This window comes from Myotis nattereri (assembly GCF_964212035.1).
Source record: "Myotis nattereri genome assembly, chromosome: 18".
Lineage (NCBI taxonomy): Eukaryota > Metazoa > Chordata > Mammalia > Chiroptera > Vespertilionidae > Myotis > Myotis nattereri.
Genome location: NC_138093.1, coordinates 37,241,997 through 37,255,899, shown reverse-complemented (window position 1 = coordinate 37,255,899; position 13,903 = coordinate 37,241,997). Strand labels below are relative to the sequence as shown.

Below are 13,903 nucleotides of genomic sequence, written 5' to 3'. Positions count from 1 at the left end.
GTCCCATTGATGCGCTGGGCAGCGTGCGAGGCACAGATGCACCGGTGGCATGCCTCCCCAGCTCTCTGTCAGACATGTCTTGGGTCCTCACCAAGGACAGACCCCCCAGCACCCTACCTCTGCCAGGCGGCAGCACCAGTCCCTCCCACATTCAATGGCAATAGCGCTCTTTGCTCACAAGACGCAGGGGGAGCCAGGCCTCGGTTCACAGCCACGTGGCCTCCCGCGGCATCAGGGGTGGGAGCTGTGGTGTGTGACAGGATGCTTTGGAGATCAAGGCAGTCTCCTGAACCCTGTGGGAGCTTTGCATTGACACCATCTCCTTCTCCACAGACTCACCAAAGGCGGAGATCCGGCCAGACCCTCCACATCCCCGCGAGGGCCAGAAGCTGTTGCTGCGCTGCGAGGGGCGAGGCAATCCCGTGTAAGAGGAGTCATTTCCTGGCCGCCAATACAACCCCATACTCTCAGATGGACATCTTCACATAATGTCTTCCCGTCGCCTCCGTACTGTCCGAGCCTCTCATTTTCCCTGACGCTAACAGCCATCCTGTTTCCACTGCAAAGCAGCAGAAGTGGGGAGGGGCCCCTCCCTGGTTCCCATAAGGAACCCCAAGAGGTCACCCTCCCCCTGCCTCTGAGCAGCTCAGTGTCTGGCCCCTATAACCTCTCGAGCTTTCATCCAATAGCCCCCGACTTCCCTGCTCCGTTATTTCTGTTTCCCTTTAACCCCCTGACCTGTTCTCTTCTGAACTCTCAACAGCCCCCAGCAGTACCTCTGGGAGAAGGAAGGCAGCGTGCCACCCCTGAAGAACACCCAGGAGAACGCCCTGATCTTCCCTTTCCTCAACAAGAGCGACAGCGGCACCTACCACTGCACGGCCATCAGCAACCTGGGCAGCTCCAAGGCTCGCTACACTCTCAACGTGAACGGTGAGCCCACCTCCGTTCCCCTCCCGCATCCCTCTTCTCCCCTTCTCTGTCCACCCGGCACGCTCATCTTTCTGTCACCTGAGAGCGCCCCCGATGGTGCTTTGGAGTGGACTAGAGGGATAACAGCCCCCCGTTGAGGGCCTGAAGTCTCAGCTCCGGATCCACCCTGGCATGTGCAATAAGGAAAGACCCACAGGATGGAAGGTTCTCCTAGGCCTTCGTTTAGCAATGATGACTCAAGGGACACCATCTGCCAGCCCCTGCGCTCACCTGGCAGCAGGAGTCGTCACCCTGTTCACCCCCAGGGCCTCTCCCGTGCGGCTGTGGATGCCGGTCCCTTTGCAACAGGCTAGTCTCAGACTTGCTTTGTGACCGGGACAGAATGCAATCTCCTGCAGACCTGGGTCCAGGCCAAACGTGGAGATAAGTTTGTGCTCTGCTGAGAAATAGTCGGAATCTTTCCCCAGATACCACATCTAGAGGAACTAGGTGCTGCTTCTCCTCTGACCTTCTTAGCAAAGGTGCAACCTGAAAACCCAGGTCAGGAGAAGAGACGGGCTAACGCAGAATTCCCTTATGGAGAGTGGGGCAGGTGATTTTTTTTTTTTAAAAAAAATATGTTTTTATTGATTTCAGAGAGGAAGGGAGAGGGAGAGAGAGAGAGAGAAGCATCAATGATGAGAGAGAACCATTGATTGGTTGCCTCCTGCATGCTCCCTACGGGGGATGGAGCCCGCAACCCGGGCCTGTGCCCTGACTGGGAATCGAACCCTGATATGAACTCCTGGTTCATAGGTCGATGCTCAACCACCGAGCCACGCTGGCCGGGCTGGGCAGGAGATTTTTTTGCAGAACCCAGTAGCAGTGGAGTGGGGTCGTGCCAGGAAGTCTTACAAGCCTTTCCTGAGAATAGGGAAATGCACTGTCAGGGGAAGATCGAGGCTCCCTTGAGTGAAACATCCATTAAAGCCGGCCTAATCAAGCCTGAGGAGACAAAGTAGGGAAGAGAAAATATATAATAAGGAGTCAATGAGGCATCAAGACAAGCTGAGTCGGTGGAAAAACAGCAGTGCTCCCACGGATGGGCTCCCAGGGACAAGGGACTGAGTGTCTGGCTGGGGCGGATCTGACCCCAGGGCAGACCTCAGCAGGTGGGGACGGGCTCAGCACAGCAAACAGGGCCAGAAGCCTGGAGCCAGGGCGGGCACTGAGGTTCGGGATCCACCCCCGCATCTCCGCAGGCTAGCTGCATGATGATTGGCAGCCAGAGCAAGATCTTGAGCCCTGTGATTGGCCTCTTGCTGGTCCTCTGTGCCCTGTGCTGGAAAGTGAGTCTTGTTTAAACTGCTTCCAGTGCTGACCCCTGATGGTGGAATGAGTTACTGCACCTTCTTGCAGGAGTAGCCTAGCAGTATTGACTCCACCTGCCTGGAATGAAATTAAACGTCGTTCCACCGAGAGACGAGAGACGAGAGACCGGGGGCCTGTCGTGGATGACCCAGGAGGTCCTGTTGCTATGGGGACCTGTTTGTCTAGGGAATTTCCATTTCCCTAATCGCTAGAAAAATTACCCAGGATTTGTTTTTAATGTGGACTGTGTCTCACGTACTCCCCAGGAGAAGGGCAGTGGGTACCTTCCTGCTGCTTCCTGTCACTCACACCATCACACGCCCCCATCCTACCAGGGAGCCCCAGGGTCATCCTCCCCTTCCCTCCCGAGTGGAACATGAAAAACCAGAACACAAACCTTTTCTTTTTAAATAAGGCATAGGCAGGCAAGGCGCTTAAAGCCGGCCTGATCAAGCCCGAGGAGGCAAGGTGGCGGAGACAAAATACAGAAGAAGGAGTCAATGAGGCATCGAGACTCAAGCTGAGTCTGTGGAAAAACAGCAGTTCTCCCATGGGTGGGAGTCACATCGATGCTGAGGGTAATTTTGGACACATCAGCACTGCGTCCTGGGCCTGGGCCCTGTCTTCCCGGGCATTTGGGACTCTGCCCTGGCGGGTGCTGTCCTTGGCATGCCTGGCCCCTCTGTGCGGTGGGCATCGATCCTCCACGGATGCTGCTATGGAGGACAGGTTCGCTATCCGGTGGCAGAGACATCGGCCGTCCCTGGAAGCATCACGGCGGGACTTCATAACGGAAATCTTCAACTTCCCACAAGCCTGTGCATGGTGGGACGTGAACATGCAGTCGCAGGCCCTCCTGATGAGGCCTGCTGGAGGGCTGGGCTTTGCTGGAACTCAAACTCCTCCACCGAGGGGAGCTCTGGTCTGCAGGGCAGGGGGGCGCAGTCTCTCATTTTTAAGGTGCATCTGACGTAAGTGCCCAGTTCTGGGGCCCATCAGTCGTTTACTGCTCCCTCTCTGTCTGATCTCAGGGCAAAGGGGTCACAGGTTGAGAAGGCCCTGCAGAGAATCCATCTCAGAATATCAAGCGGACAGAAGCATACGAGGGATGGAGGATAGGGAAGGAATACTCTGAAAGCCCAGAGATTAGACGAAAGAAATATAGAAACAGGCAGACAGGGAGAGAGGGAGAGCGTTCAAGAGATGACCTAAACATTAAAGTGATGAACTTGGACTTTGTTAAGGCCCAACCTCAGGGCCATGAATTCAACTTAAAGGGTTAATTGGAGGAGATGTATCTATTTATGCACGAGCACATTAATGCTTGCAAACGTTGCTGTGTCCCACACACTGTGTGAGACACGTGGTAAGGCCCAGCTCCCTGGCTGAGCGACGCCACTCCAGCCACTCCATTCTCCCAGCGTCAGCCTGTGTTCTCTGCTGTGTGAGGCTCCCTGTGTCCCGGCCGGAGATGCTGGGATATTGGGTTTCTCGGGCCTGACCGTGTGCATTGCCCCTTCTCTCCAGACCCCAGTCCGGTGCCCTCGGCCTCCAGCACCTACCACGCCATCATTGGCGGGATCGTGGCGTTCATTGTCTTTCTGCTGCTCATCCTGTTCATCTTCATCGGCCACTACTTGATTCGGCACAAAGGTCAGCTGTGAGGGAAGGATGAGGAGAGGTGGGCGCGGGGAGGGAGGCCGGTCGGCTCCGGGAGGCGGGCGGGAGCTGGCTGCAGGGAGGGCCTTCGGGGACCCGGCAGCCCCTCTGAGGTTTGAGGAAGAAGAACGCAGGCACCTCGGTAGCGATGGAGCCCCCAGGCTCCTCAGTGCAGCCTCACTGCTTTCATCATCCACAGAATCAAACCTTCCCACTCAGCCAGCTGCTGCTCCCACGCTGCTCCGCCACCAGGGCTCTCGCCTTCAGCAGGGAACTGCACAACTCTGCCTCTTCTTGCCATCTCTGGACACTTTCCTGCCTTTCTGTCTGGCCTCATGTTCCCTGACCTTCGACCTCCTTGCCCCTGGCCTCCACAACGTCTCGTTTCTTTCTTCCTCTCTCCTATATGCACGCCATCTCAGTACCCTCTCTTCACGTGCCTTCCTCTCAGATATTCCCCTAGTAACTTCTAGCTGCAGCCAGGCTACCCGACTGAGCAGGTGCTGGCCAGCTCTCTACTGCATTGCTCAAGGAGCCGACATGCCAATTTCCCTTAGCACCACCTTACACACAGAGACACACACATGTACACTCACGCACACATGTAAATATGTGCGCACACATGCAGATGCATGCACATGCGTGCATATCTACACACAGGCCTGCAGGCACACCAGACATACACAGACACATATATGCATATGTGCACACACACGCATGTGCATGCATATATATACACATAGACATACACTGTACACGCATACACAGACACACATACAGACACAAGCACATCTGCACACACACGCTGTTATTTTTTTGCCAGTATTATTGAGATTCTCTATTTAAAGGCAGCACTCATGAATTCGTAGGGGTGTGGTCGGGTGAGGGGTGTTGGCGGCAAAGTGCACGTTGGGTCTGATGGGAGGAATGAAGCTCTGGCCAGGAGCCACGGCCAGGAGCAGGCGTGGATGGGCGGGTGGGAGCGTGGGCCGGGGGCGTCAGAGGTTTGGAAGCTGCTCCTGGAAGAGGAGCCTCTGTGCCCCCCCAGGAACCTACCTGACACATGAAGCGAAAGGCTCTGACGACGCGCCAGACGCGGACACAGCCATCATCAACGCGGAAGGCGGGCAGTCGGGCGGGGATGACAAGAAGGAGTATTTCATCTAGGGGCCCGCTCCCCTGCGCCCCTGCAGGGACCCCACGGGCACTTCTGGGGCCGTGACCACCTCGGACTTGTACAGAGCAACCCCGGGGCCGCCCTCCCGCTTGCTCCCCAGCCCCCACCCCTGTACAGAATGTCTGCTTTGGGTGCGGTTTTGTACTCGGTTTGGAATGGGGAGGGGAGGGGGGGAGGGAGGGCTGCTCTCGGCCCTTTCCTTGGCTTCTCTGCATTTGGGTTATTATTATTTTTGTAACAATCCCAAATCAAACCTGTCTCCAGGCTCGGGGGGCCGGGCCCGGGGCGAGAGGAGCAAAGCCCCAGGAGCTGGAGGAGGAGGAGGAGGAGGAGGAGGAGGAGGAGGAGGAGGAGGAGGGGGAAGAGGTCAGGACAGGACAGGAGCAGGGCTGGTGTATGGGGGGCGGGGGTGGGGGGCTCGCACCAGCCCTCCATCCTCTGCGCAGAGCAGCTGCTGCCTGGACTTCTCTGGGACGAGGAGGTTGTGAGCAGAGCCAGAGGGGGACAGACCATGCCTCCCTGCTCCCCCTGTTCCACGTCCTTGGAAAAGGAACGAATGGGGTTCCTGAGGAGGGGACCTGCAGATGGCGGGCAGCCACGCAGAGACCTGGGGCGTCCACATGGGGAGGACGTGGTCCCCGCCAGGAGGGATGGATTTGGAGAGACAGGATGTCGAGATGGCCCACCTACGCTTGTCCCCCGTGATGTATGAAGCCAGGCCCTTTACACAGGAGCTGCCCTTGGGGGTCGCAGGGCAAGGTGGCCCCTCGTTGCTCCAGCAGCCGTGGAGAGGCCACTGTCTGCTCCCCTGCCCAGGGGCCCTCACTCACCCAGCCCTGGACTGTTGCTGGGCAACCACTCCTCTTATGGCATTGTTTACCAACTCCTCCTCCTGCCCGGTGCCCCTGCCCTCCAATTCCTACGCTGTCCCTCAGTCCTTCCCCCTTCCCAGCAGCCAGGCAGATATAACCACAAAAACACTAAAAGGAGCTTCACTGCACTGAGCTGTTTCCTGCCCAAACAAAGCAGATAATGTGAACTTTGTGAGTGTGTGGACGTGTGTGTTGTGTGCACATCTGTGTGTGAGAGAGGCAGCGAGCGGTCCTGGCAGGTGGCGGCCGTGGAACCCGTGAGGGAGGGCCTTCGAGGAGAGGGCTCCTAGCCAGCGGGGAGGCCTCCCGGGAGGTGGATTCATCCTGGCATCTCCGTGCCACCCCCAGGCCCCGTCAGTCATGGAGAAAGCAGTCCCGGGATGTGTCCGTGCTCAGTTGTCCATCGGGTCTCGCCCTAAAACACGGAGCATCAGACCTCAGCCCGGCCTCCCTTCTCGGAGCTTTGGAGCCAGTGCCACCCCTTGCTATGCACCCTCGGCCTCTCCCTGGCCCCGACCCTAGACGACCACTGGCACTTCTGGGCCCGGTGAGCCGAGGGCTGGAGAGAAACTTCCCTTCTGCCCACCCCCACCCCTCCTTTTGATTTTCTGTCTTCCTCCGTGGCCTGAGCTGGTTGCCATAGAGATGAGTTGCTCAGGCTCCCGGCCCAGCCAGCCGCCCTGCCTCAGATCCCGGATGCCCCTGGGCACCGCTGTCACCCTCGTCCGGCATGTCCTCCCTGCTGACACCCAGGGGTGTGCACAGGGGGGGCCGCTGCACCCGCAGGCCTGCCCACCCCCCAGTGCAGGTAACACCGTGGCTTTTCCAGCAGCCGGTTGGGGCCCTGGGCGCACAGCAGCCCCCCAAGCCAAGGCTCTCCCCTCGCAGCAGCGGGCAGCCGGCCCCCAGCCCCGGGCTCCTGTCTCCTAGCACCCGCTCCAGGGAAGTTGACTTTGCCTCTGAGGGAATCACTCTGTCCATATTACACAGAAGCCATATTTGTACGGGGAGTCGGGGAAGAGGGACCATTGTGTTTGTGTGTCTGTCTGGGGTGGGGGTGGGGCCGGGCGCAGGGAGGGGACCGTATATCTTTATAACCTTTCTAACTCTCCTATGCTAATCTCAGAGGGGCACCCTCAATATATCGGATCACCGTGTCGCTCGCTCGGCTGCCTCCTTCTTGCCGCTCTCGCTCCCGTGGGGATGCGTGTCTAAGGGCTGCTCGCCGGCATCCCCCGCGCCTGGTATTTGCAGGGGTGGCGTGGGCCTCGCTGGGCCCCTCTCCCAAGGGCATCTCTGTACGGAAACAATACAACTCTCCGAGGGAGAGAAGTGTGTTCACTCCCGTTGGCTGGGTCCTTGCTTTCCTGAGTGTCTGGGGCGGAGCATCCGACGGCTCCCCCTGCCTTCCTCCAGGCAGGATGGGAGGAGGTGGGGGTGAAGGTAAAGATGCCACCGACATCATTCCAGGACGGTTTCAACAGGTCCCCCAACTCGTCCCGTCCCCGTCCCCCCCCCCCGCCCCCCCCCCCGCCCATGGTAAACCTGAGCTAGTGTCCCCGGAGATGAGGGGATGGTCATTACAAGGCACCCATTCTCTCGCCCCTGGGCTTCCCTACTCCACCTGCAGGTGCCCTGTGGGCATGGAAAGGAGGTCCCTGGCAGGACTGGAGTTGAAACACCACATGCCTCCTTGGACCAACGAAACTGTCGCCTAAGCAGCCCCCCTACCTCCCCATTCGGACCCAGACACGCCATTACTCATCTCTTCCAATGTCCAGCCTAAGCCTCCCTGACTGAAGAAGTAGATCGTGGGGGCGGAGGGGGACGAATCAGCAGAGACCCTGGGAAAGCACCTGGGGGACAGGGGTGACCTAAGAGCCGGCGTGTGTCGCTTAGGGGACCCTCCCCGGAGACACTCTGTCGCCATCTGGAGAGAAAGGGCCTCTCCCCACACGAGGAACTTGACACAGGGCTGAGGTCCCCGCCGGTGCAGCAGCTGCACAGCCTCTGTGTCCCCCACGGACACGAACAGAGGTTCCCCCAGAGGCCACAGGCCCCTTGAAAAGACGCTGTCCCGTTGTCCCCAGAGCCTGTCTACGTTCAGACCACGTGTCCTGCTTGTTCTGGAAGGTGCCTTCACTGTACCCAGAGGTGATGAGGCGCATGCCCAGTCACGCCCTGCAGTAGCTTCGGTAGGCAGCCCTCCCCCTCCCACAGTGAAAGCCCCAGATCCAGACACCTGCGTCAGGCGTGTGCGCAGGTACACGGCACACGCCACCCCACAGGTACATGGCACATGCCACCCCACAGGTACACGGCACACGCCACCCCACAGGTACATGGCACATGCCACCCCACAGGTACACGGCACACGCCACCCCACAGGTACACGGCACACGCCACCCCACAGGTAAATGAGCCCCGCTCACTCCCGGACTCCTACACAGAGCCCAGCCTCACCCCGAGCACTCCTCACAAACGAGTGGCTTTTGAACCATCTTTCACTGGCTCAGGTTCAAGGGGTGGAGGAGCAGTGAGCGTCATCAGCTGCCTTCCCCTCCAACTTCCCAGCATGCCTCTTATCTCTGCCTCACACTTCACCCCTGGCCCCTCTTCCTTCCTTGAACCCAAGGAATCCTTCTTGCTGGAAAGCCCTTGGCTTCTCAGCCTCCCTTTCCACCTTCGGGAAAGTACCACCTTCTGGCCCCCACCTCCTTCCTTTTCCAAGTGCGGGACCCCACCAGGGGGATCCGACCTCCAAACAGGAAGCCGAGGGCCAATGCCCTGTGTGGGCCTCAAGCTTAGACAGGCAGTGGGCGTGGGGTGAAGGCTTCCTGAGTGCCCCCACCCCGTGCCACCCAAGGGCCCTGCCCAGAACTGATGGCCTTCATTAGCCCGGCGCTTATCTTGGAACCACAGCAGGTGACAGAGCTGCCCGGCCTCCCTCTCTGCCTGCGTGAGCCCAGCAGTGTCATGGGGAACTGCCTGCACCCGGTGAGTGTGGGGCGGAACCCACAACTCTGCCCCTCCTACCCCTCTGTTTCCCCCCCCGCTGTCTTTTTCGTTCTTTCCTTCCCTCCTCATCTCGTATCCCTTCCCTCGTCTCCCCTCTCTTCTTACCTCCCGACTCCAGGTCCCTATGCTTTTCCTCCTCATTTGTCTTTCAATCAGTACCATCCAGGCCCCTGGCTGCTCTCCCTGGGACTCCCCTGCCCGCCAGCCCTGCCCCCTGCCCTGCCCTGGCTGATCCATGACTCTGCCTCTGCAGGCTCCCCAGTCTCCACTGCGATGTCCTTTCCCACCAGCCCCACTGCATCCCCACTCCAGCCCCGTGTTCTCCACCCCAGGCTCCCCCCTGTCTCCCTCCCTCCCCTCCCCTCTCATTCCCGAGACCAGCGGGGTAACTAGACGTGTGATTGTCCCTCTGGGGACCCTCCAGGTGGACTCCTCCACTGACAACAGTTCGAGTAGCTTTTCCTTTGATCCTGATGAGTGGAATTATAGTGAGACCTATGACTACTCTGGAATGGACGCAGCTGCCCCCTGCCGCTCCTGCAGCCTGCTGGACGAGTCCTCACTGCCTTTCTACGTCCTCGCCAGCGTCCTGGGCATCCTGACCAGTGCGGCTGTCCTCTTCGCTCTGCTCAGACCCCTCTTTCACCGGCAGCTCTGTCCTGGCCATCAGCTCCTCCTCACACAGTTAGCCGTGGGCAGCGCCCTCTTCAGCATCGTGGTGCCCATCCTGGCACCAGGCCTCCGTGGTGCCCACAACACCTACATGTGCCACCTGGCCCACTTAGTCTGGTATGGCTCAGCCTTTGCCCAAGCTTTGCTGATAGGCTGCCATGCCTGCCTGGGTCCCAAACTGGGTGCAGGCCCGGTCCCACGCCTCATCCTGGGGCTCACTGTGGGCCTTTGGGGACTGGCCATCCTCCTGGCGCTGCCCATCACCCTGGCCAGTGACACCTCCAATGGACTCTGCTTGTCACCTGGCCAGGGCATTTTGAAGTTTCTGCACGCTGCCAGCTGTTTTGCCATCTTTGTCTTGTTGCCACTGGGTTTATTGGGAGCCAAGGGGGTGAAAAGGGCCTTGGGCAGGGGGCCGTGTCCCTGGGTTGACGTGCTGTGGCTCTGGTTCATTTTCTGGTGGCTTCACGGAGTGCTGCGGGGATTGGACTTACTAGTGAGGTCCAGGTTCTTGGTGCTGTCGTCCTGTCCGACCCAGCAGGCGCTGGACCTGCTGCTGCACCTGGCGGAAGCGCTGGCCATCCTGCACTGCGTGGCCGTGCCCCTGCTCCTGGCCTCCTTCTGCCAGCGGGCGACTCGCACGGCCGTGCCCTCCTTGGCCCTCCCAGCAAGACAGTCCTCTCCTCTGGATGCCCTGGGAGGAAAATCTTAGCTCCCTTCCTACCTGCCAACCTGAATTAAAGTCTGTGCTGCTTTTATGGAGCTGGTGGTCTCTTACTTTGTCTGGAGACGTCGAGGAGAGGAAGGAAAATGGAGAGAGAGACAGAGATCGATTGATTTCACGCCAGATTGCCCTGCTGGCTGCGGCTGCGGCTGCTCTGCCTGGCTTGGGGAGTAAGTGGGGGATGTGCAAACATCCTCGGGGCACACAGGTGTTTTCTCCAGGTGGGAGGTCACCGCCATCTCTTCCCAGGGGGAAGGGAAAGGGCACCGGAATAGGAGGGGAGCAGCTAAACCTGAAACACCAGAAGAGACGGCTTAGCAGGTCAGGAAAGAAGAGAAACTGCTACAGAGAGCACATGAACGACAAATAGAAACCGGAGAAAGCAAAGCAGAGATGAGCCCACAGCCCGACTCCCCCTCCCTGCCTGGCCTGTTCTGCGGTCCTCAGTTCTCCGTGCCTTTTGTCTCCGACACCTGTTGGCTTTGTTTAGAGATCAGAGTGGCGGTGGGAATGGTGGTGAGGAGCTTCCTCGAACCTCACAGAGCCCAGGGAACATATCAAGATAATTCTGGAAGCCACTACCTAGAAGTCATTCTTGTGAGGTTGGTTCCTCAGCATGACCTTCATCCCCATGTGTGTGGGCATGTACACCTGCCTGTCTCCATCTGTTAAAGCTCACATCCATGTTAGATGCATACACATAATACTATGCTGCCATGTCTGCTTACCTCCCATTAGTGTGTGAATTGCAAACACCCATGTGTGTGTGTGTGTGTGTGTGCGTGTGTGTGCGTGTTCTCTTGCCTACCTCAGCCCCCCCCCCCCCCCGCCCCTTCATTCTGCTCTCCATCCCTGTTCTCAGGACATGGAATCGGGAATTATGACACACTTCCTACACGTATGTTTTCTGTACCCCAGTTTCTGTGCCTAATCTTTCCTGTAGAGGTTGTGTGCAGGGAACTAAGAGTCAAGAGGTGGTGCAACATGAGAAAGTTAAAGGGTTAGGGGCCTGACCTGATTCATTTCTGCTTAGAAGGCCCCAAACTCCTCTTTTGAACCCCAGCTCTTGGAATAAGCCTTTTCTCCCCACCCAAATCTTTTCTTCCATCTCTCACACTATCCCTGTGCCCTGGGTACCTCTTCCTTAAATGTCCCCCTGATTTTCTGGCTGCTAAGCTTGGTCCTGGAGGCTTTTTCTCCACCCTGACTCAGTCACATTCAGGTGATGATTGGAAGAACATGAAAGAGCCCCTCTACATAAGGGGAGCGACTTATACTGCCACCAAAAATTCCCCCTCTACCCAAGATATCTCTCTCTCTCTCTCTCTCTCTCTCTTCCTCTCTTTAACTCAGTTAAAAGCTGGGGAAACTTGAGAGGGTGCCTTGCATTGGAATCCAAACGTGGTCTTTCCATTTTTCAAAGGTGAGCTGTACTGGGCTCCTGCCCCACGCCAACTGCCTGACTCTGGGCTTGGAGAGACCTCGCCGAGGGCAGGAGAGGCAGAAAGGAGCTAGAGCATCTGAGGCGGACAGCGAGAGAGGCCCTGGGAAGTGTCCTGGGTGGGTGCGGTGACAAACCCTCCAAAGCCCCCCGCCTCCTGTCTCTTAGTGGCTACCAGGTTAGCTGCTGCTTGGTGCATGCTAAGTGGAAAGGTAAGATGTAGGGACAGATGGAGATGTGGGAGACATTCCGAAAGAGGAAGGAAGGGACAGGAAGTGAAGAAGAAAGATAATTTGCAAACCTGAATGATGTTAACACAGGTCCTGAGCGTGCTCCAGTCTTTTCTTTTTCTCTTATTTCCTTTTCAGCTTTCTCTCATAGTTGCCCCTCCAACCTGTGACCACCCGCTCAGTCCTACAGACATTGCCCAGCCACCTCCCACGGGGTAGAATGGCCTAGATACGGGGAAGGTGAGGGTGTCTTTGACTTGCTGACTTGCTCAGTATCAACCCCAGGCGAGGGAAACTTCATTGAAGACCACTGGCCTTGTCTTGTCTAACCCGGTTCAGGCCTCCAGTGAAAATCCCTCCTTGCTCAGTCCAATGAGCAAGAATCCCAGGTGATTTCAGCAGCCTCCCATCCCTCCAAAGGAAAACGGGAAGTGAGAGCCTGCGCCTATCAGCCTCTCAGAGGTCAGGGCTGGTTAGAAACCCCTCCCTAAAGTTACCTCCTCCCCAGTCTGCCCCTGCCCGCTTTGCCTGGTCCCTTCAGGGACCTGCTTCTCTGCTTTGCCTGGTCCCTTCAGGCCCTGCTGCTCCGTGTCATCATCTCGGCTGCGTTTAGAGAGTCTGGAAAGTCTAATGGGACCTGACCATATCGGCTTCTCTAAGGCATCCCTCAACATCCTGGTACCCAGCCCACTTAACCCACTGCGTGCCAGCAAACACTTCAGCCTTCTCCTGAATCTTTTATGCAACCCTTCAGGAACACAGATCCTGTTTTCTTAGAACCCTTAAGCCTTTAATCTCAGGGTTGGCAGGGACGTCAGCTGTATGAGAGTTACTGGGCCTCATGACTAAAGAAAAATCCTCTCTGAGAGACGAAATCCGGGCAGCAGGCTCCTGGGGGCACACAACACCCCGGGGGAGGGTCGACCTGCGTTTGTGTCTTTAAGGAGAGAGACTTGTTTTCAAAGGAAGGTTGGAGATCACATTGGTGCCCACTGTTCCTTTATCCCCAGCTCAGGCCCCTCCCAGAGGATTTAGGAAACAAGGAGCTTGTCCTCACCCCCTTTCCCCTCCCCCTTTTCCTTTCACCCCCCCATCCTCCCGGCCTCACCATCACCTTCCTTCCGAAGCCACCCTCAGAGGAATCCTAATTGAAAACTTCACTGGGATTTTAAACCCAATTCATCGCCAACTCTAATTGCCAGGGATTTGCAAGAAAACCATTACAGACTATCTAATTATTCTGACATCAGCAGCCCTCTGTCTGGGCACACGGAGAATCGCAGTTTTAATTAACAATGCATCTTGCAGATGAATGTGACTGTTTAGGTTAATTAACAAGTTCAAGTCCTTCTAAATCATCTCTGCACATCGTCTCTGTGGTTTGGGCAGGAAGGGCGTTTAAAAATAAGTTCCGCAGAAAGGCATGTTAGCTTTTATCTTTCCTGTAATTACTCGGGGAAAGGAAGAGGGAATCTCCAAGAGGGGGAACGGCCCTTGGAAGCGGGTTTGGGGAATTTGGAGGCAGAGCTTTAGGGGGTTTTAGACCTGATGTCAGGCTTCGATTTAGGAGTGCTTTTAGGCATATTCGAATCAACGGGAGGGAAGAGCCCTTGTGATTTTCAAATACCTCTAATGCAGTGGTCAGCAACCTGCGGCTCCAGAGCCACATGCGGCTCTTTGGCCCCTTGAGTGTGGCTCTTCCACAAAACACCACGTGCGGGCGCGCACGGACAGTGTGATTGAAACTTCGTGGCCCATGCGCAGAAGTCGGTTTTCGGCCTGGGCGAGTCTATTTTGAAGAAGTGCTGTTGATATTTGTCTCTGTTG

The 13,903-nt window shown here is 57.3% G+C and overlaps 2 protein-coding genes across 3 annotated transcripts in view; both read left to right on the top strand.

The window, feature by feature from the left end:
• Positions 1-7,332, top strand: part of CADM3 (cell adhesion molecule 3) — a 31,895-nt gene extending 24,563 nt beyond the window's left edge. For both annotated transcript variants that reach the window (XM_081112813.1, XM_081112812.1), the window contains 4 exons: positions 334-424; positions 764-933; positions 3,811-3,936; positions 4,991-7,332. In XM_081112813.1, the coding sequence (XP_080968939.1) occupies positions 334-424; positions 764-933; positions 3,811-3,936; positions 4,991-5,109 (506 nt within the window). In that variant the 3' untranslated portion in view covers positions 5,110-7,332. The remainder of the gene's footprint in view (positions 1-333; positions 425-763; positions 934-3,810; positions 3,937-4,990) is intronic.
• ACKR1 (atypical chemokine receptor 1 (Duffy blood group)) lies at positions 7,308-10,443 on the top strand. The gene is made up of 2 exons (XM_081112815.1): positions 7,308-8,988; positions 9,434-10,443. Exons 1-2 carry the CDS (start codon positions 8,875-8,877, stop codon positions 10,391-10,393), a joined length of 1,074 nt encoding a protein of 357 aa, XP_080968941.1. The 5' UTR covers positions 7,308-8,874; the 3' UTR covers positions 10,394-10,443.
• The last annotated feature ends 3,460 nt before the right edge of the window (positions 10,444-13,903 follow it).

Bases quoted from the DNA above. Each gene is read 5' to 3' on its own strand.
- ACKR1 (XM_081112815.1), top strand. From the start codon at position 8,875: ATGGCCTTCATTAGCCCGGCGCTTATCTTGGAACCACAGCAGGTGACA. The intron at 8,989-9,433 runs GTGAGTGTGGGG...GGGACCCTCCAG, and splicing joins TGGGGAACTGCCTGCACCCG to GTGGACTCCTCCACTGACAA.